General features: G+C 36.4%; 1 protein-coding gene across 1 annotated transcript in view; it reads left to right on the top strand.

Annotated features, from left to right (window-relative positions):
* Positions 1-22,977, top strand: part of PTPRO (protein tyrosine phosphatase receptor type O) — a gene marked incomplete at its 5' end in the record, with an annotated part of 220,150 nt that overhangs the window by 131,057 nt on the left and 66,116 nt on the right. The window contains 6 exons of the mRNA XM_082636129.1: positions 1,522-1,965; positions 3,745-3,906; positions 7,417-7,613; positions 19,626-19,746; positions 20,081-20,274; positions 21,212-21,323. Coding sequence (XP_082492255.1) covers positions 1,522-1,965; positions 3,745-3,906; positions 7,417-7,613; positions 19,626-19,746; positions 20,081-20,274; positions 21,212-21,323 — 1,230 coding nt within the window. The remainder of the gene's footprint in view (positions 1-1,521; positions 1,966-3,744; positions 3,907-7,416; positions 7,614-19,625; positions 19,747-20,080; positions 20,275-21,211; positions 21,324-22,977) is intronic.

Genomic DNA, 22,977 nt, shown 5'->3' with positions numbered 1-22,977 from the left:
AAAGAAAATAAATATGTATTTTAGTAATCTAAAACAAACTTTCTATCAATGTAAAAGGAATTGAGCAAAATATTCAATTTGAAAAATTTTAAATATGTCAATGAAATCATAGATTTATAATCTTTGAATTTAAAAAATTGTGTGACACTACCAAAAGTTATAATTAAGTAATTTAACTGGATCAAGTGCACAACATTTATTCTATAACCTGACAAAATATTCATATGACAGAAGAACAGATGTGAGAGGTTCTACTACAGATTATCAGATTATTAATTTTAGTAGCATCACTAAAATGAAGCACAATCATAGGATGGATGGATGGATGGATAGACAGATGGTAGATAGACGGAAGAATGTATGGGTAATATAAATATACACATACTAAATGCCCATTGCCAATACCAATATGACTGATATTTTTTCATGCCTAATGTCCTTAAGTATTCAGTAGGAATGCAGGAGACACAATTCGTACAAACATTGGGAATGTGTTATAATAGATCACCTCTGAGACCCTGCCATTCTGAAATTCTAAGATGTGTTGACAAATCCGAATTCTCATTAATTAGGCCAAAGCAAAGAAAATATTTTAGCTAAATTTTATTCACCTCACATCAACATCTAAGATTCTACTTGTAGTTTTCATTATTCAAGTAAAGAAACTAATTGAGCATCTTTTACCTGGGAGTTGTTTAAAGTACTGGGAGAGATGAAGACAAAGTCTGGTGAGATGGTTCCCTGTTCTCAAAAATGGTAGAGGTACTACTGGCACTCATACAAGGCAGAATGCAATAATAAATATTATTAAAGAGGTACAAACTTATATAACAGCACAAAGGAGGGAGAGATTAATTTTTATTAGAAGAGGTGAGAGTTGAGCTGCTATTTGCAGGATGCATACAATCTTTTGCAGGTGGAGACCATGCAGTGTGCCTTCATAATTTTCTACCACTACAAAAGTATGATTCCATAGTTCATAAACTCATTTTGTGTACATAGTTTTTATTTTAGAGAGATGAGGAGTGAAGCCGTATTTCCAACATGCATGTTATTGTTTCTGAAGGCAATTCAGTCATTTAACTCTTCTAAGTGCAACTATGTCATAGGGAGTATTTTTATCTTGATAGCTATAAAAACACTATAGTTGCTTTTGTTGGAAGAAAGATCTAGTGACAGAGACTCAGTTTTTAAAAAAGGAGATTGTGATAAGCTGAAAAATATGTATGTAACTCTACTTTGAAAGTGGTTAAATCACCACTTGGACAAACATAGTATCATGAATTAATGTATCAATATTTGAAGTGTGACTGGTGATAAGCTAATGTGTGCACATTGTGTACAAATCTTAGATGTATGTGTACTTGAAACCACACTTGTTCTTGATGTAAATTATCTATACAGTAAAAGTAAAACTAAACTCTACTTTCTAAATCTGCTTGTATGTTTGACTGATTAATAGATTAAGTATTCATTATAATAGTTAAAAATACTTGAAAATGATAATTCTCTCTCTTACAGTCCCTTATCCTCCTCAAAATATCTCAGTTCGTATAGTAAACTTGAACAAAAACAACTGGGAAGAACAGAGTGGCAGTTTCCCAGAGGAATCGTTCATGAGATCACAAGATACAATGGGAAAAGACAAACTCTTCCATTTTACTGATGACACTCCTGAAATTCCCTCTGGCAACATTTCCTCTGGTTGGCCTGATTTTAACAGCAGTGACTATGAAACGACATCCCAGCCATATTGGTGGGACAGTGCATCTGCGACTCCTGAAAGTGAAGATGAATTTGGCAGTGTTCTTCCCATGGAATATGAAAATAACAATACACTCAGTGAGACTGAGAAAGCAACGACCAGCTCTTTCTCTTTTTTCCCTGTCCAAATGATACTGAGTTGGTTGCCACCAAAACCACCCACTGCATTTGATGGGTTCCATATCCACATGGAAAGAGAAGGTAAAGTAATAGGAAATCAGAGGAAATAAGTAATGGTGCAAAGGAAAGGAAATTGAAACTTTTAAAAATTACATTTAGAAAGAAAGACTGATGGTAGACAGTTAATATCTAAAGAAAGATGGTAAAGAAAAGGAAGAATTTAATGGAGTATCCAATGCAGACAGAAACCAGAAAACAAAAATGAACAGTTTGGGTCAGAATCCGGTTTGGGTAGTTCATACACTGCAAGTACAGGCAACTGTATACATTTCATTACCTGACGTTTCACGTACCCCAGGCAACTGAGGAAACTTTATATTTAGAAAGATTTTGAATTAAGTTTCTAACCATAACAAATTACAAAATATCCTGGAGAAATATTCTGTTTTCCAGTACACACATTTGTGAAGCATGCAGCAAAACAATCTTGCTGACAACCTGGCTACTTTCCCAAGAGTATCAGACCTGTGTCCTGCTTATCAAGCTACTCTTATTCCCCTTAGCAGTTGCCCCCTGGAACCAGCACCACTCACATTTTCCCAAAGAGAAGCTGGTTGTAGAATAGAAAATACATAGCAACTGGTATTTCCACTCTAGCTACTATATTATATATTGTATTCACTTATCAACTGAGAGTTATTCCTTATATTTAACCAACTAATTTATGAAAAGCAGGGCCGCAGCATTCAGTAAATTTGGATCATGAATCATATGTGAATTGTTGTTTGGTAGGTTTTCATAGTTATTTGTTGTTTGTGTTGTTTTATGCTTTCCAGTCTAGTAGTCTGGGTAGCAAAAGTTGTCAAGTTGCCAAAATCTGAGGTTAAATTGACAGTCTTATTTATAGGATAAGGTATGCAAATCATGTAGTCTTATATATGACATATTGTTTGCCCCCATTTTATTCAATAGAATGAAATACAAGATCTGTGAATTCCTCTATACTAGAGTATAGAGCAATCAACCATACCCAAATATTATATAACATTGAAATCCTTTTTCATCTCCAATTATTTGAGTCAAAATTCTTAACATTTGCCTGAAATTACTTGTATTTAAAAAAGTTCCCTTAATCTGTCTTTTATTTTTCTATTCCTCAATATATTCTATGGAAAATAGGGTCTTATAATTCATAATTTTTTGTAATGCTTATTTCCATGAAGGTTCAATCATGCTTTTATCTGACTGTGGTGTGTTGTGTTACAGTCACCAAGTGATAACAACTTCAAATGAATAAGCAGCAGGAGGTGGACTTTGAAGCAATGCAAAAATCATTTTTACCTTTAAAATTTCTGAAAGCAAACCAATGAAGCAAAAATATTACAAGTGTCAGAAAAATATATCCAGAGGATTATTTCTAAATAGAGATAATTCAATATATTTTAAGACACTTATGGATATTTAATGCTACCACAAATAACTTATACAACATTTGGTACTGTTTTTTAATCCTTTATATCCAAATGAGAACGTTGATTATTGCTATTTTTTCCTAACATTATACTTCTATTTTGTGTATATAACTTTATTGGTTGACAGTATGTAAGAATGCAGTATATATCCATCCCTAGTTTTGTTGATTTGTGCACCATATTTTATTTGGTTATTTAAAACTATTGTAAAAAATAACTTGAACTCTTAGTCACCTTTTTTAATAGTAATTTTAGAGGTATAATTCAACTTAAGAAAAGGAAGGAGGAAAAATTTTAAAAATACTTTTTTTTAAATTAATTGACTTCTATAGCCAAGGCTGTTCCAGATATCAATTCATATATATTCTCTTTTTTATACATGATTTAGAAAACTTTACTGAATATTTGACAATGGACGAAGAGGCACACGAATTTGTTGCAGAACTGAAGGAGCCTGGGAAATACAAGTTATCTGTTACAACCTTCAGTTCCTCAGGATCTTGTGAAATTCGAAACAGCCAGTCAGCAAAATCACTCAGTTTTTATATCAGTAAGTACCAAAGAGATTATTTTGCACTTACAGAGGAGCTAGAAAAATGGAACTGGTGAGATTAATGACACTCAGGCATCAATTATGCATCAAACCTTAGAGACCCTGAGAATTCTTCAAGATCATGAGAGGCCCGGATCCATGAGATTTTGATAGCAGGAAAATATATGTATGTTTCAGAGTAGCAAAACTACCCAGGGATTTAACTTGAGGATATTTTAAAATTATTGTGATCATTGAACATTTATTAAACTGACCTTCCACACTAGTGATAACAAAGTCTCCAAGGACGTGGACACATAGTTTGAGAAAGAGGACTTTTGTTCAAAGCCATAATGAAAATTGATATTGTTGGTCTGTGTGGAAAGTCTCATTAGAGTATTGAGCTTATGGAGCTTGAAAGAAAGAGAGAGATTCAGGTGTAGTGAGACCTAGGTGGTCTCCAAAAGTTAGCACAAGACTAAGCTAGAGCATCATGAATACTCCAATATCAAGTCTTAGGGCATCTTCTACCAATTCCATCAGGGATAATAACAGAGCAATAACTAGCCTCTAAAAGCTACACACATAGTGTATGTCTGTAATATTTTTTGCTAATCTGACTATGCTTACCAGAAGTTTAGAGGCCAAAAACCAGTTTCCTAGCTTATCAGGAGTTAAATGTGCCTCTGATCAGCAGAAAGAAGAGCCAGAAGGGAATGGATAAAAACTGAGTTCCAAGAAGGAGGATCACCATACTCTATCTCCTCCTTCAAAAGCAAATTACCACCTTTCATCAGAGGATCCTCAAAAAGATGGACAGGGGAAAGAGGAGGAGGGCAGAGAGAAGAGATCAGTTTACTTAGCAGCTTAAAAATGTTGAAAATATCCCATATAACAATTTTACTTAATAAACCAAAAATGTCACCACTGGTGAAAAGGCTTGAAATATCCACTGAATATGCAGAAAAAATATCTGTGATTGCCTTGCATGTCTTTCAGTTATGGGCAATCTTTGATGTGACATCACTTGAGAATGAGAGCAAAGTTTAGTATCCAGTTCTTCCCATGAGGCTAAACATGTTTCATTAACCCAGAGATTTCCTTGTCTGCCAGCAGAGATCCACTGCAAGTTACAGGAAAACTCCCACAACTCTTCTGGCAATTAGCTCTTCCCTCCTCTGAATTTCTACTGTGTTTCATAGTGCACAAGACAAAATACAGAGCTTATCTGAGTGTGGTATTTTTCTAGATGTATTTTATTTGTGTACATCCTGCTTCTCATACCAAATTACAAAACCCTAGGCTGGGGTTAAACTCTTTGCTTATTTGTTAATTCTGTTGTACATTCGACAAATATTTATTGAACCACTTTCCAGTGTCAAGCACTCTGCCCTGTTCCTAGAGTATCCAGTTGACCAGAGCTGCTGAGAATGTGTCAGAATTGCTCAAACATATGATTATTTCAAAAAGATGCATATTAATGCTCATCTAGGAAAATATAGGGCACTAGAAATTTTGCTATTCCTCTGCCAATAAAAATCTTTTTAGAGCTTCAGATATGATGTTCTGTGGTAATGAGTAATTCAGGTGTACTCTGTATATGCCTTTGATTTTAAAAGGATACTGAATTTGTGTAATTTTGAAGGTTTTACTCAGAGATAAAAATTAAGGTAGAAATTTATATTAGTCTCCCAATAGCCTCATGAAGGGAATATTTCTCTTATCCCCAGTTTTCACTTGAAAAAAAATACTGAGTCACAGAAAGTTTAGCGAATTGGTGTCAGAAGAAGAAATATTCTTCTAGAAATACTCTAGAAATATTTAATAGCAAAGTCCATTTCCATGGAGCCTGCAGTGACCTATTACCTTGGGTTGATTATCGGGTCAGTCCTAATGTAAAGCCATTAAGTGAGTGAATTCGTTTTGCCTCCCCCCACCTTCTCTCTCCATGCCCCCACTACCCCAGTAATCATCATAACAGTAATAACACTTCACATTTAGATAGTTCTCTAACACGTTATAATCTCATTTGATCCCATCGACAGTCCTGTGAAGTAGACTAATCAGAGAGTATCATGATAAGTTATCACAAAGCCCCAACCCAGGAGACAGGAGTTCTAGGTTGGTTCCCAAACATTACTAGCTCCATGACATTGGGCAGTTCATTCACATCTCTGGGCTCCAGTTTCTTCATCAGTAAAACAAGGCGTTGGAAATCTAAAGTCCTTTTCAATCCTAACATTCTATGATTTGTCCATTTGACAGATGCAATGACTGAGATTCAGAGAAGTTAAGTCATTTGCCCAAGCTTGCATTGCTATTAATGAGCAAAACTGAGTTTGGGGCCAACTTTCCTATCTCCAGACCCATGCTTTTCACTCTTTCATAGTGGTCCAGGAAGTTTTATGCAGGAGTTAAGAACATGGATTTTGGAACCAGACTTCCTGGGCATGAATCCCAGCTCTACTTGTGGTATCTCTGCCTCAGTTTCCTCATCTGAAAGTGAAATCAATCCTAGTACTTATCTCATAGGGTAGTTAAGAAAACTAAAGGATTAAAATATGCAAACACATATAAACTTAAAACAGAGCCTGGCACGCAGCGAGTCCTACAACTCTTTGCCATCATCATTATTATTATCATTTTTATTGTTGTTTTTTCCCTTGCCCAATTAACCATGAGCCTGGGACTGCCCTCCCCAATGAGCTGCTTGCTCCTTCCCCTCTCCCGGGCTCAGGAATACAGCTTCCTATGAGGGAACTGAGAAATGTATACTAAGCAAATAAAAGAAGTTGCACATTTGCATTTTAACAGTGCCTTTCGGGAGATAATAATCACCTTAACATTGCTTGGGTCCTCATGATGTGTCAGGCACTGTGCTAATAACCACTCTGGAAATTTAAGAGAACAAAGCTAATGGCGGGCACTTTCAGGGAGATATTTTATAATGAGGAGCCCACCGTGTCCTCAAATTATCAGCCAGGTTTCTGCCAGCTTCTATAATTGAGCCCGTCTGTTGCTTGTTTCTTCTCTAAGGTAGTCACACCCTGCCTCTTTGATCCTGCTGTCACCAAATTTAAAATTTTCACATGACTGTAGTAGAGGCTAATTTGAATCTCAACATAATTATTTCTAGAGACTGAAGATCCTAACAGCAAAGGAATTATGAATACTCATGAAATGCCACACTGCCACACATACTGTTTGTTAAAAGAGAAGTAAATTCTCCCTGGTGAAGAACTTACCAGAATAATCTCAGAGGCACGTAACAACTGAAGTGGGGCTTCTGTCTCTCAGTAGAACTGTTTTGGTTGCTGCTGCCAGGCTGTTGCTTAGGTCAACGGGGAGGTCACCCAGTGGAGACTGTAGCTAAGCAGAGAATGTAAAGACCTGCCAGCCTGGCTGCCAGTCTTACTTGGAGTATCTCTGTAAGGGCAAAAAGGGAAACAACATGATTTTTAAAACTCGAATCTTGTACCTCAACCAGCTCAGCATGAAACCTCCCTTGTGCTCTGCTTTGATGTCCAGGCCCTTCAGGAGAGTGGATTGAAGAACTCACTGAGAAGCCCCAGCATGTAAGTGTCCACGTTCTAAGCTCAACCACTGCCTTGATGTCCTGGACTTCTTCCCAAGAAAACTACAACAGCACCATCGTGTCCGTGGTGTCACTCACCTGCCAGAAACAAAAGGAGAGCCAGAGGCTAGAAAAACAGTACTGTACTCAGGTAAAGGAATGGAAGGGCAGACTGGCTCACTCACTTCCTGCAGCCCAGCCTTGCGGGGGATGCAAGGGGGCGGCCAATGGCAAGAAGCTGTGCTGAGGTCTCCCAGGTGCATCCCCGGCAGTGTTACCAAGAGTGGGGGAGGAGCTAGGAAATCAGTGCCCGAGGCTCTTCAATCGCAGTCGCCTTCCTTTTCCCTCTTAGAACCGCCATCTTCCTTTTACTTAATTCCTCATTCAAGAGAATATACTGAACATCTACGATGTGCCAGGTACTGGGATAGATGGTGGGGATCTAGACAATTCTTACACATCTTGCTTTTGCTGAGTTTATAATCTAGTGAGAACAATGGTAAGGGAACCTATAATTACTGCAGAGTATAAAATAAGGCCAAGGCTGAAAGTAAATGATCGAGAGGCCATATGAGCTCGCAGAAAGAAGGGCATGGATAAATATGGATTGGGGCAAGAGGATTTGGAAACTGCTCAGAACTTCCCCCAGGGGAGGAGATAACAAAGCAGAAGGTTTGGGGGAGGTTTTGTTTGTTTGTTTTATTTTTTTTCCCATTGTTTCTTGTTATTTTAACTGTAAAATAAGGCATGCTCACTGAAAAAATAATTCAAAAATTTAAAGTACATAAAGTGAAAAACTACCCCCTCACTAATCATAACTGAAGAGTTTTGAAGGATAAATAGGCGTTAGCTGAGCACAAGGGAGTGGGAGGGGCAAGTGGAAACACATGGGAATCAGTAGGTCTGGGCGTGGCTATGGAATGAACACCACGCCCAATCATCAGTCCTGAATGAAACCACCAGCCTGGGCCCCAGAGCAGACTTTGCTCTCAGATGCCCTAAATACCCACAGGAATCATGGAGCCCTGGATTTATTTTTTTCATAGGATCAAAGGTACTGATTCTTGGTGTCTTACAAACACAGTATTTTCTTGCCTAAAGGAAAAAAATTAAATTTTCAATATGTGTGGAGTACACTGGAAATATAATACGCAGTCAAAAAAGATATTTGCTGTGTGAAAGCTATTTAGAGTGTTTCCATTTATCCCATGAAAATTAGGCATTTAGTGTAATTCAAAGAGTGAAAAATTTTTAATTAATAAGATGAATTCAGGAATCACAGCCTTTGGAGCTGTTGAAAGCCTTAGAGTGCTGAGATAAGCCCAACTTGAAGATGAGGCTATCTCTCAGCTTGAATTAATGAGTAAATATGCTAAACAGTTTAACTAGTAATCACAGCTCACTGAGAAGCTTATTAGCTTCCTTCCCTGAGGGTATGAAGTATGACTGACTCTGCATTTATAGAAAATGTGTCGTGTCTGCAGGACGTGACCTAGAACTTGACTGCTCTCAGGTGTGGTTCTTCTTGTCCCACCTAATGTGTAAGTTACATATCTTAACATAGAAACCAAAGGCTAAAAGTATAAATAGACATTGTAAATTATAAATGAATCAGAAAAGGCTGGTCTAAGTGCACTTTGACAATGGCTTCTTGAAATGTAGACATGAAACTGTTAAGGATTATAGGCAAGGAGGCCAGTATATGAAGTGGAGGGTGGGAACTAGACCACTGTGCTAGGTGTTATCTCAATTACTGCAAGAAGACTGTGTTATTATTACATCATTATCATTACACACACACACACACACAAACACACATTTTCAAAGAAGGAAACATCAGTGCAAAAATCTCAAAAATTGGCCTAGATTCACGTACCCATTAATCAAAGGAATCCAGAAGACATTCTCTCCAGGACTGGTCTGACTTGGGTTATTTCTTGAAGCAAGCATTATCCAGAAAGAAAAAAATAATAACATTTCTTTAGTTCTATAGTCAATGGTACAGTGCTATGTTAAACAGAAAATTCAAAACGCAGCTCAAAAATGAGTGATTCCAAAGCCAAACACAGATGAATAATTAATCACAATGTTTCACTCTCTTATACTTTCATTCTCCTTATTTCTTCTCTACCGTCATCTCATCACCTGTACCATAGGATCATTGCTGTACTGATTACCTAGATCATTCATGAGATTCGCCGCTATTGCCCCTGCTCTGTCCCACAGCTTGATTGATTTCTGTGTTCTATAGTGGGTCCTGTGTGAGATGCTAGAAATAAGAACAAATTTGATTTGAACCTTGACTTCATGAAGCTTAGAGTCTGGCCTTGCATGTAGGTACATTGGTACCCCTTAATTTGAATTTGTCCTCATTATGTATATGTTCTTCCTGTCTGGTTTTTTGTTTTGTGTGTGAGTTTATAAGCAAGTGTTCATGGAAAAGGGAGTGTTATGATGTAACCCTTCTAACAACCATTGCAGTGCTATTCATTAATAAACCTATGTTGATATGTTAAACATAAAGCCAGTGCTCAATCAGTTTTACATGAAGGACCCAGTCAATTCTTTGAAGTAAGTGTGCTTCTGGCATTTTCTCCAAAGACTCACACACAGTCGTGAATTTCAGAATTAAGAAGCATCATGTAATATATGGATGCACGTTTATTTTTATAGGTGATCTGCTTGGTCCATAAAAGTTTGGTGACAATTTATAGGAATGTATAACTAAGTGACTAAATCAGAAAGAAAGACCAATCGATCTATTAGCTTTACAAAAGAGGAAATGATAGAGCTAAGAGGCCGAATATTTAAAAGACCTGCCCAAAGTCACACAACTGATGAGTATCAGAGCTGAGACCCCAGCTCAATTGATCTGACTTCCAGGCAAGTGTTGTTTCTGGCGGATTGCAGGTGATACACTAGGGGAAGGTCACCCTTACCGCTCCTCTTGATAGAGTCAAGAGTACTGAATAAAAGCATAGACTCTAGAATTAAACAGATTTGGGTTTCAGACCTGATTTTAACAGCTTCCAGTTCTGAGTCCCTTTCTTTATAAATCTTAGCGTCTTAATCTGTAATGTAAGGAGAAGCATATCCAACCTCATAGAGTTGTAACAAAGATAAAAGTACTTGATGCTTAATGCAATGTCTGGAACATAGTAATGTGCACAAGATTGTTAACTTTTATTATTATGCAGACCTAACTGAATACTTTTTGTATCAAGGCAAGAAGATAAAGAGGTTCTAGAGGTTCTCTGTAGAAAGCAGAGTAACTGTAATAAATGTACAGAAAGGGCTAATGGAAAGAGGATCACCTAATATAGAAATAAGACCATTTCAGCCTGAAAGGAACTCTCACCATCATCTAGTTTAACCTCATTATTTCACAGTCTATCAGATATTTCCTATGTTCTGTGGTACAACTTTCCTTCTATTTATTTAACTGAGGAGGGATAGGACTGGTGCCTAGCTGGAGGTATATTAGGCTGAACCGAATTCTCTGGAATGGAGACTAAGCCAGTCAGAAATGAGAGAGAGAAAATATTGGATTGCAAAGATGGGGTGAAAATTAGGGGAGGAGTGTGGAGTAATCTTCTAGAGAATAAAGCACATGTTATTTAGTAAGTAGCATACAGAAGCCTTTCCCCTGCCCACCTCCAGTCCACCCCTAAATAAGTCCAGGATAAACAAAAAGGTATGAAAGAATAGAAGTGATATAGGTGGCTCAGCAAATATTCAAAAGTTAGGGGAAAATTAGTTTATAATTTGTCACCAAGGTCATGTGCAATATCATTTGCCTTCTCATTTTTTTAGTAGTGTAATATATATACACATTGTTGATTCTTATTTTTTTAAAGGCAGTGTAATTATCCTAAGATGAATTTATTATGAGAGTATATTTAAGTCGTTATAATTCCAGGAAGTCATTTGAATAATTAAAATCAACAACTGCCTAAAATATTATCAAACCAAAGAAACTTTAACCTCAACCTGAAACAATCTACACTCTGTGTTATTCTAAATATTCTAAATGAGTGATTAATGAGCAAGGTTCGATTTGCAGGTATGTTCACATGTCTACAATGCTTGTGAAGTTTAAAAGAAAAGTTTGAGGCAATGTCAATAATATAATACTTTTTGGTTCAATATCATATTATTTATGTATATATGTATCAAGGAGGGCCTAGAAGATTGCCTGCCAAAAAGTGGGAAATGGTGAGAGGAGGGCAGAAAGACTTCCAAAATTGACTTCATTTGCTCTTCTCTGGTGTAAGCAATTTTTACAATGATCATTATTAGTTTTATTACTTAAAAATACATGCTAAAGAAATAAAACAGTACTGCTGGCTCTGCAAAACATCTGTGTTCTTATGCGTAGTTTGTCTCTTCAGGAAGTGCTCTATTAGATTAGATGTCAGACTTTGTTTAGATGGCTTCCAGGAGAATCAAAATTCTAAAACATGGGCAAGAAATACTGACATGAGTGTAAATAGGAAAGAAAAGGTGGAAATGCTCATTTATTAACTCAGTTTAATCTTATTTTGATCAAGTTATTGGAAGAGAAATTTTGGTGTGCTGTTTCCTTACTTACATGTAGAACAAGTTGTACCAGTTCAAATTATACAATTTCTACTGTGTAGAATTATTGTTTAGTATTGGAAAAGTTTAACATTTATATCATATAACCAAAACTATGTTTATTCTTAAAATGATGAGACACAAAAAACTTACAGCATAGGTAAGTTGCCAACAATATTCTTCTTCATTGATTCATGCTCCTTTCTGTAGCAATTTTACAATTTTAGGTACTCTAGATGCCAAAAAGTTAATGAGTATTAAGAGTTAACTTTATTGATACTCTAGTTTAAGGATCCTAACACTCTACTAGGTATATTACCTATAGTTTATCAATGAGGAAGTCAAGGTAAGAATTATAAAGAAATTAAAAATTACAAATAAATTCCCATGTTTACAAGGTGTGGAGTCAGGATTTGACCTCAGGCAGTCTAATAGAGAACCTGTGTTGGTTCCACTAAGCAAAACTATCTAAAATATCAGAGGGACTAAAGGGCAAAGCAGCACATTTCTTTTCTTTCTTTTTTTTTTTTTTTACATCTTTATTGGAGTATAATTGCTTTACAATGGTGTGTTAGTTTCTGCTTTATAACAAAATGAATCAGTTATACATATACATATGTTCCCATATCTCTTCCCTCTTGCACCTCCCTCCCTCCCACCCTCCCTATCCCACCCCTCTAGGTGGTCACAAAGCACCGAGCTGATCTCCCTGTGCTATGCATCTGCTTCCCACTAGCTATCTATTTTACGTTTGGTAGTATATATATGTCCATGCCACTCTCCCACTTTGTCACAGCTTACCCTTCCCCCTCCCCATATCCTGAAGTCCATTCTCTAGTAGGTCTGTGTCTTTATTCCTGTCTTAACCCTAGGTTCTTCATGACATGTTTTTTTCATAAATTCCATATATATGTGTTAGCATACGGTATTTGTCTTTCTCTTTCTGACTTCACTCTGTATGACAGACTCTAGGTCCATCCACCTCATTACAAATAGCTCAATTTCGTTTCTTTTTATGGCTGAGTAATATTCCATTGTATATATGAACAGCACATTGCTTAACCTATTAGTTAAACATCAATTCTTATGCATGCCAATATTCAATATTAATAAATACATTTTACTCATCTGTCTGTTCACACTACTTGTCTCTATATGGTAGTTTTTCCATAGCTAGAAGATTTTTTTTAAAGGAACAGTAGAAGAGCTCATGTAAATGAGAGATGTTCTCTACAACATTATTTTATTGGGTCACAGTAGCCTTGCAAAGTGCTAACTGCTGTTACCTTTTTTATTGAAGTATAATAGATTCACAATATTATATTAGTTTCAGCTATATAGCATAGTGATTCAATATTTTTTAACATTTTTATTGGGGTATAATTGCTTTACAATGATGTGTTAGTTTCTGCTTTATAACAAAGTTAATCAGCTATACATATACATATATCCCCATATCCCTTCTCTCTTGCATCTCCCTCCCAACCTCCCTATCCCACCCCTTTTGGTGGTCACAAAGCACAAAACTGATCTCCTTGTGTTATGCAACTGCTTCCCACTAGCTATCTATTTATACTCAGTAGTATATATAAGTCCATGCCACTCTCTCACTTCGTCCCAGTTTACACTTCCCCCTCCCCATGTCCTCAAGTCCATTCTCTACATCTGCGTCTTTATTCCTGTCCTGCCCCTTGGTTCTTTAGAACATTTTTTTTTTAAGATTCCATATATATGTGTTAGCATAGGGTATTTGTTTTTCTCTTTCTGACTTACTTCACTCTGTATGACAGACTCTAGGTCCATCCACCTCACTACAAATAACTCAATTTCGTTTCTTTTTATGGCTGAGTAATATTCCATTGTATATATGTGCCACATCTTCTTTAGCCATTCATCTATTGATGGACACCTTAGGTTGCTCCCATGTCCTGGCTATTGTAAATACAGCTGCAATGAACATTGTGATACATGACTCTTTTTAAATTATGGTTTTCTCAGGGTATATGCCCAGTAGTGGGATTGCTGGGTCATATGGTAGCTCTATTTTTCATTTTTTAAGGAAGCTACATACTGTTCCCCATAGTGGCTGTACCAATTAACATTCCCACCAACAGTGCAAGAGGGTTCCCTTTTCTCCACGCCCTCTCCAGCATTTATTGTTTGTAGATTTTTTGATGATGGTCATTATGACCAGTGTGAGGTGATACCTCATTGTAGTTTTGATTTGCATTTCTCTAATGATTAGTGATGTCGAGCATCCTTTCATGTGTTTGTTGGCAATCTGTATATCTTCTTTGGAGAAATGTCTATTTAGGTCTCCTGCCCATTTTTGGTTTGGGTTGTTTGTTTTTGTGATATTGAGCAGCATGGGCTGCTTATAAATTTTGGAGATTAATCATTTGTCAGTTGCTTTGTTTGGAAATATTTTCTCCCATTCTGAGGGTTGTCTTTTCGTCTTTTTTATGATTTCCTTTGCTCTGCAAAAGCTTTTAAGTTTCATTAGGTCCCATTTGTTTATTTTTGTTTTTATTTCCATTTCTCTAGGAGGTGGGTCAAAAAGGATCATGCTGTGATTTATGTCATAGAGTGTTCTGCCTATGTTTCCCTTTAAGAGTTTTATAGTGTCTGGCCTTACATTTAGGTCTTTAATCCATTTTGAGTTTATTTTTGTGTATGGTATTAGGGAGTGTTTAATTTCCTTCTTTTATTCCAGTTTTCCCAGTACCAATTATTGAAGAGGCTGTCTTTTCTCCATTGTATACTCTTGCCTCCTTTATCAAAGACAAGGTGACCATATATGTGTGGGTTTATCTCTGGGCTTTCTATCCTGTTCCATTGATCTATATTTCTGTTTTTGTGTCAGTACCATACTGTCTTGATTATTGTAGCTTTGTAGTATAGTCTGAAGTCAGGGAGCCTGATTCCTTCAGCTCCATTTTTGTTTCTCAAGATTGTTTTGGCTATTCGGGGTCTTTTGTGTTTCCATACAAATTGTGCAATTTTTTGTTCCAGTTCTGTGAAAAATGCCATTGGTAGTTTGATAGGGATTGCATTGAATCTGTAGATTGTTTTACGTAGTACAGTTATTTTCACAATGTTGATTCTTCTAATCCAAGAACATAGTATATCTCTCCATTTGTTTCTATCATCTTTAATTTCTTTCATCAGTGTCTTATAGTTTTCTGCATACAGCTCTTTTGTCTCCTTAGGTAGGTTTATTCCTAAGTATTTTATTCTTTTCATTGTAATGGTAAATGGGAATGCTTCCTTAATTTCTCTTTCAGATTTTTCGTCATTAGTGTATAGGAATGCAAGAGATTTCTGTGCATTAATTTTGTATCCTGCTACTCTGCCAAATTCATTGATTAGCTCTAGTAGTTTTCTGGTAACATAATTAGGATTCTCTATGTATTGTATCATGTCATCTGCAAACAGTGACAGTTTTATTTCTACTTTTCCAGTTTTGATTCCTTTATTTCTTTTTCTTCTCTGATTGCTGTGGCTAAAACTTCCTAAACTATCTTGAAATATAGTGGTGAGAGTGGGCAACCTTGTCTTGTTCCTGATCTTAGTGGAAATGGTTTCAGTTTTTCACCATTGAGAATGACGTTGGCTGTGGGTTTGTCATATATGGTCTTTATTATGTTGAGGTAGATTCCCTCTATGCCTACTTTCTGGAGAGTTTTTATCATAAATGGGTGTTGAAATTTGACAAAAGCTTCTTCTACATCTATTGAGATTATCATATGGTTTTTATCCTTCAATTTGTTAATATGGTGTATCACATTGATTGATTTGCATATAATGAAGAATCCTTGTATTCATGGGATAAACTCCAGTTGAACATGGTGTATGATCTGTTTATGGGCTGTAAACAGCCCATGGTTTATGGGCTGTTGGATTCTGTTTACTAGTATTTTGTTGAAGACTTTTTGCATCTATGTTCATCAGAGATATTGGCCTGTAGTTTTCTTTTTTTGTGACATCTTTGTCTGGTTTTGGTATCAGGGTGATGGTGGCCTCATAGAATGAGTTTGGGAGTGTTCCTCCCTCTGCTATATTTTGGAAGAGTTTGAGAAGGATAGGTGTTAGCTCTTCTCTAAATGTTTGATAGAATCGCCTGTGAAGCCATCTGGTCCTGGGATTTTGTTTGTTGGAAGATTTTTAATCACAGTTTCAATTTCATTGCTTGTGATTTTTCTGTTTATATTTTCTATTTCTTCCTGGTTCAGTCTTGGAAGGTTGTGCTTTTCTATGAATTTGTATATTTCTTCCAGGTTGTCCATTTTATTGGCATATAGTAACTTGTAGTAATGTCTCATGATCCTTTGTAATTCTGCAGTGTCAGTTGTTAATTCTCCTTTTGCATTTCTAATTCTGTTGATTTGAGTCTCCTCCCTTTTTTCTTGATGAGTCTGGCTAATGGTTTGTCAGTTTTGCTTATCCTCTCAAAGAACCAGCTTTCAGTTTTATTGATCTTTGTTATTGTTTCTTTCATTTCCTTTACATTTATTTCTGATCTGATCTTTATGATTTCTTTCCTTCTGCTAACTTTGGGGGTTTTTTGTTCTTATTTCTCTAATTGCTTTAGGTGTAAGTTTAGGTTGTTTATTTGAGATGTTTCTTGTTTCTTGAGGTAGGATTGTATTGCTATAAACTTCCCTCTTAGAACTGCTTTTGCTGCTTCCCATAGGTTTGGGGTCATTGTGTTTTCATTGTCATCTGTTTCTAGGTATTTTTTTTATTTCTTCAGTGATCTCTTGGTTATTTAGTAGTGTATTGTTTAGCCTCCATGTTTGTATTTTTTACAGTTTGTTTCCTGTAACACAACCATAGTGTTGTGGTCAGAAAAGATACTTGATACGATTTCAATTTTCTTAAATTTACCAAAGCTTGATTTGTGGCCCAAGATATGGCCTATCTTGGAGAATGTTCCATGAGCACTTGACAAGAAAGTGTATTCTGTTGTTTTTGGATGGAATGTCCTATAAATATCAATTAAGTCCTCCTTGTTTAATGTGTCATTTAAAGGTTGTGTTTCCTTATTTACTTTCATTTTGGATGATCTGTCCATTGGTGAAAGTGGGGTGCTAAAGTCCCCTACTATGTTTGTCTTACTGTCGATTGCCCCTATTATGGCTGTTAACATTTGCCTTATGTATTGAGGTGCTCCTGTGTTGGGTGCATAAATATTTATAATTGTTATAGCTTCTTCTTGGATTTATCCCATGATCATTATTTGGTGTCCTTCTTTGTTTCTTGTAATAGCCTTTATTTTAAAGTCTATTTTGTCTGATATGAGAATTGCCACTCCAGTTTTCTTTTGATTCCCATTTGCACAGAATATCTTTTTCCATCCCCTTACTTTCAGTCTGTATGTGTCCCTAGGTCTGAAGAGGGTGTCTTGTAGACAGCGTATGTACGGGTCTTGTTTTTGTGTCCATTCATCCAGTCTATGTCTTTTGGTTGGAGCTTTTAATCCATTTACATTTAAGGTAATTATCGATATGTATGTTCCTATTTCTATTTTCTTAATTGTTTTGTTTGTTATTGTAGGTCTTTTTCTTCTCTTGTGTTTCCTGCCTAGAGAAGTTCCTTTAGCATTTGTTGTAAAGCTGGTTTGGTGGTGCTGAATTTTCTTAACTTTTGCATATTTGTAAAGATTTTTAATTTCTCTGTCGAATCTTAATAAGATCCTCGCTGGGTAGAGTAATCTTAGTTGTAGGTTTTTCTCTTTCATCACTTTAAATATGTCCTGTGACTCCCTTCTGGCTTGCAGAGTTTCTGCTGAAAAATCAGTTGTTACCCTTATGCGGTTCCCTTGTATGTTATTTTTTGCTTTTCCCTTGCTGCTTTCAATATTTTTTCTTGTTTTTAATTTTTGATAGTTTGATTCATATGTGTCTCAGCGTTTCTCTTTGGGTTTATCCTGTATGGTACTCTCTGTGCTTCCTGGACTTGATTGACTATTTCCTTTCCCATATTAGGGAAGTTTTCCACTATAATCTATTCAAATATTTTCTAACACCGTTTCTTTTTCTCTTCTTCTTCTGGGACCCTTATAATTCAAATGTTAGTGTGTTTAATGTTGTCCCAGAGGTCTCTCGGACTGTCCTCTATTCCTTTCATTCTTTTTTCTTTATTCTGCTCCCTGGCAGTTATTTCCACCATTTTTTCTTCCAGCTCACTTATCCGTTCTTCTGCCTCAGTTATTTTGTTATTGATTCCTTGTAGAGTATTTTTAATATCAGTAATTTTGTCATTCATCACTGTTTATTTGCTCTTTAGTTCTTCTATATCCCTTTTAAATGTTTCTTGTATTTTCTCCATTCTGTTTCTGAGATTTTGGATCATCTTTACTATCATTACTCTGAATTCTTTTTCAGGTAGCTACCTATTTCATCTTTTTTTTTTTTTTTTTTTTTTTAATGTGTGGTGCTATATTCCTGTCTTACTGGTTGTTTGGCTTGAGACGTCCAGCACTGGAGTTTGCAGGCATCTGGATAGAGCCGGGTCTTGGTGCTGAGATGAGGACCTCCAGGAGGCCTCACTCCGATTGATATTCCCTGGGCTCTGAGGTTCTCCTTTTGGTCCAGCAGTTTGGACTCAGAGCTCCCACCACAGGAACTTGGGTCCGACCTCCGGCCTGGGAACCAAGATCCGTCAAGCCGGTTGCTGGGCATTCCTCCTGTCCCCTTAGCTGCCCATGGTCCCCCACCAGTGCCTGGTAAGTGCCCTAGTTGTGAGGATACATGAATTCCACATCCTCTAGTATGCCATCTTGACTCCCGGAATTAGCTTTTCTTTATATGTTTGGTAGAATTCCCCTGTGAAATCATCCAGTCCTGGGCTTTTGTTTGTTAGGAGTTTATTTTTTTTTAATTACAAATTCAATTTCACTACTAGTAATCAGTCTGTTCAGATTATCTGTTTCTTCCTGACTCATTCTTGGCAGGTTGTCACAGTAGCCTTGCAAAGTGCTTACTGCTGTATCTTGCTGCTTGGCCTGTATCATGGAGTAGAGGTCACAATGCTAGGCTTCCAGTCCCAACACTGATCTAGATATGTGATCTTGGCTATTCTCTAGATTTACTTTCTTGATCTGTTAAATGAGAGATTTGGCCTAGATAATCTCTGAGGTCATTTCCATCACTATAATTAAATATTATATGCTTCTAAGTGATGAGAGACTAAAGACATTCCTGCACTGACCTTTGCATGTAATCAGCTGACACTACAGTTTAGGATGTCAGACTATCCTTATGTTATTCCTGATTTGATTATGGTTAGAGGCTGGTGTGTTTCTAGTGTACATAGTTACAATTGACACTGATGGTTATAAAGAAGTTCACGGGGCTTATTAAATCTAGCCTTAGAATTTGAACATTCTGTGTTTCCTCCAGTGCTCATATAAACTATATATCATCCTAATTTTGAAATTTAACCTTCCTCAGCATAAGAAAAGGCTTCTGGATTTCAGAGGTGTTTGTGATTTCACAAAGTGTCCCTGAAAACAATGTTAGCCTCTGTGTCACATTCTGAAAGCCCAGCTCTAAGTAAATCTTGTTGGGTGTTTGGTTTGAAGGTGAACTCAAGCAAATCTATTATTGAAAATCTGGTTCCTGGTGCCCAGTACCAGGTTGTGATGTACCTAAGAAAAGGCCCTTTGATTGGACCACCTTCAGATCCTGTGACATTTGCTATTGGTAAGTTGCCAGCCACAAGAATAATACCTTTATCAGAGTACTATTTGGAGGGGTGTAATTTCTAAGCTCAAGTCATTATCATCATTTATGGGAGGTCCATACTTGTTCACCCAATATTCACCCTCAGAGTAATTAGTGATTACAGTTGTATACCTGGAAGCCATCCTTAGCATCCATTACTTGGGAAAAAGAAAATCTCAGGCAAATATTTTTAGTTTTTAATGATTGTATCAGAAGAGTGAAAAACCTAGTTATTAGGTAACAGTGTGAAGCTATTGCTAAGATATTAAACATTCCTTCTTGACTTTCTTTTTTCACTCCCCTCTCTTCTTAGTTCCAACTGGAATAAAGGATTTAATGCTCTATCCCTTGGGTCCTACAGCAGTGGTTTTGAGCTGGACCAGACCTTATTTAGGAGTGTTCAGAAAATATGTGGTTGAAATGTTTTATTTCAACCCTACAACAATGACATCAGAATGGACAACTTACTATGAAATAGCAGCGACTGTCTCCTTGACTGCATCAGTGGTAACCTTTCCTTAACCAGCTGTCACATTTTCCTGTGTCAACAGACATGCTTTCATGTGCCAAATGTGTCTGAAAAAATTATTATGTGTTATGTAAATTAGACCATTTTGTAAATACACACAGGTAGCTTGCTACTTTCAAGGTTTGGGGTTGTTTTTGCTTTTAATTTTTCTGTTGTTTTTTGAGAAAGAGAGAGAATTGTGTGAAACTAGCTTTCACTCTTATTGAGTGTATTGCTAATTCACATTTTAGTAGACCTACCAAGTGTTTATTGTTTCTCTCTGCTCCTAAGGAAGAAAACACAGGAGATTTCCTCTAGTCATTCAATAATTAATTGGCACTGCTTAACTCTAATGATGGCTCTTCTTGACATTGAAAAATCAGTTAAATACCAATAATGTCAGGCCCTTAGAGGATGTTCTTCAAGAGAGCAAGAAAAGATTGCTCTTTCTGAGACTAGAATAATTTTAAAAGTGCAGGTTAGCTACAGGTCACATACAAATTACACAATTGTCCTCTACCCAGTTGACAAGTCTGGTGATTGCTACCCAATATGGATGCATGTTTATGGTCCATGCTGGGAGAATATAAAGTTGTGAAAGGTTATTTGCCTTAGAAATCAGAGGACATGTATATACAGTGACTTACAAATAAATACTAATTCACTTGTGTAATATAACTTAGGAAACTGCAAAAGGAAACCAATACTGAACGTATTTGACTCTATATCTTTTGATCACTTTTTAAAATATATTATATTGTGGTACATCATTTTATTTACATGTCATCTCATTCCAAAAAGAATACTTTTAATGGAAAATACAAAAAGGCAAAAGGAAATTAAAAATTACTTTTTTCATAGGCTAAGAGAAGTACATAACTGTATTCCAAAAATATGATTTTCCCTCTTAGTCTTTTGTCTTCTTGCTTTTTTCAGAGGATAGCTCATCTGTTACCAGCATGGTACTACAACTTTCGAGTTACCATGGTGACATGGGGAGACCCGGAACTGAGCTGCTGTGACAGTTCCACCATAAGTTTCATAACAGGTGAGTGCATGGGAAACGGTCCCATGAGAAGAGATCACTATTTTGAGGAAGTTCTGAGGGGACCCATCTCCAGAAATTGCTAGTCATTCACCCAGGACCGACTGAGTATCAATTTCACAGAAGATGATATACTTGATTCTGAAAATTTATTATTTGTTTAAATAATAGCCTTTAAAAATTAAAATATAATTTGTATCCTGAGTTACTGTCCTTAATTTCTTTTTGTCCTGAGTCACTGCCCTTGATTTATGCACCCCGGTTCAGAATTGATTAGAATAGAGATGTAGCAGGCAGAGCTTTCAGCTTTACACCACACTCAATTGATTTTATCCGTTTTGATAATTGTATTTGGTAGAGTGCCTCCATTTCCTTATTAATTAAGCCATTTTCAAAGTCACAGGCTGACTGCAGTACTGTCCATTGCAGGAATTAGAACAGACCTGGAGACACATAAACTTGGGTGTGTGAGTCACAGGTTTGCCACCTTCCACCTGTAAACTCCAGCAAGTTAATTCTTCTAAGCCTCAGTTTTTTTTCAGGTGAAAAATAGGGATAATAATAGTATCTATAATCTGCTATTATTATCTATTGTTACTTCCCAATTAAAAAAGCTACTTGGCAAAATACATGGCACAAAGTTTAAGTACTCAAAAAAACTGTTAGTGTTGGATCCTCAGAGCCTAAAATTATGTAGATCACCATCATATGGCAGAGATAGCAAAGGTGGGCAGAGGTAGCAACAAGAAGAGGAAATTCATCCGAGAAACAGTAACCCTCATTGTCTGAACTAAGATTTTTTCAAGAACTTTTGATGGGACTGCAAAGCCATAATTAAAGTTATACTGAGAAAAGAAAAGAGAAAGATATTGTTTAGGTGAAGAATAATTTTGTCAAAATAATTTACTCACTGGACTTCTAGTTTTACCCTGTTGAGATTTATCAATTAAAAAAACAATAGAAAGAAATTAATCATGTGAATTCTTACACAATCAACTTACATAGTTCATCACTTTTGTATACTGGCCAATGTCAAGAGCTTCCTTTGTTCCAGATGTTAATAGTAATATTAAAGTAGAGAAGTGAAAAACTACCATAAAAAGAGAAAATACCAATTATTTGACAAACCCTGTGTTAGCCTTTTTGACTATATTCATAATCACATACTTAATTATAATGAAACTTCATTGTATCAATAATTCATACACTTAACTTTATTGAGATTAATGCTCTGAGAATGTTCTTTCCTTCTCAGACACAGCAGCTGTCTGGAAAGAGCCCAGACGTCACATCTGATCACTTGATTGAGCAGCCTTGACCCTGCTAATTTCCAGCTGTAGAACTTTGAGCAAATTATCTTAATGATCCTGGACTTGTATTTTCTCACTGGTAAAACTCAAAATATTGCCTAACAACTGGCTAATGAAACAAAGCTAAGCATAGGGAACTTGCTGTAGTGAGCCAGGACACTTTCTGGACAGAGTGTTCCTGGTATCTCCCAAGGGGGACATCAGAAATGAAATATTAATAGGATTTGGAGTTCTGGACTCAAATGGTTTAGGTGTGCCTTTCTAAGTTGGGAACTACCTGGGAATGGGCAAAGATCATGAGATAAGAGTTTAGATGGACAAAGCAAGTCTGGATATGTAAACTATGG

This window comes from Mesoplodon mirus (assembly GCF_964341445.2).
Source record: "Mesoplodon mirus genome assembly, chromosome: 11".
NCBI lineage: Eukaryota > Metazoa > Chordata > Mammalia > Artiodactyla > Ziphiidae > Mesoplodon > Mesoplodon mirus.
The sequence above is the reverse complement of the archived record's forward strand: the minus strand, read 5'-3'. Positions and strand labels throughout refer to the sequence as shown.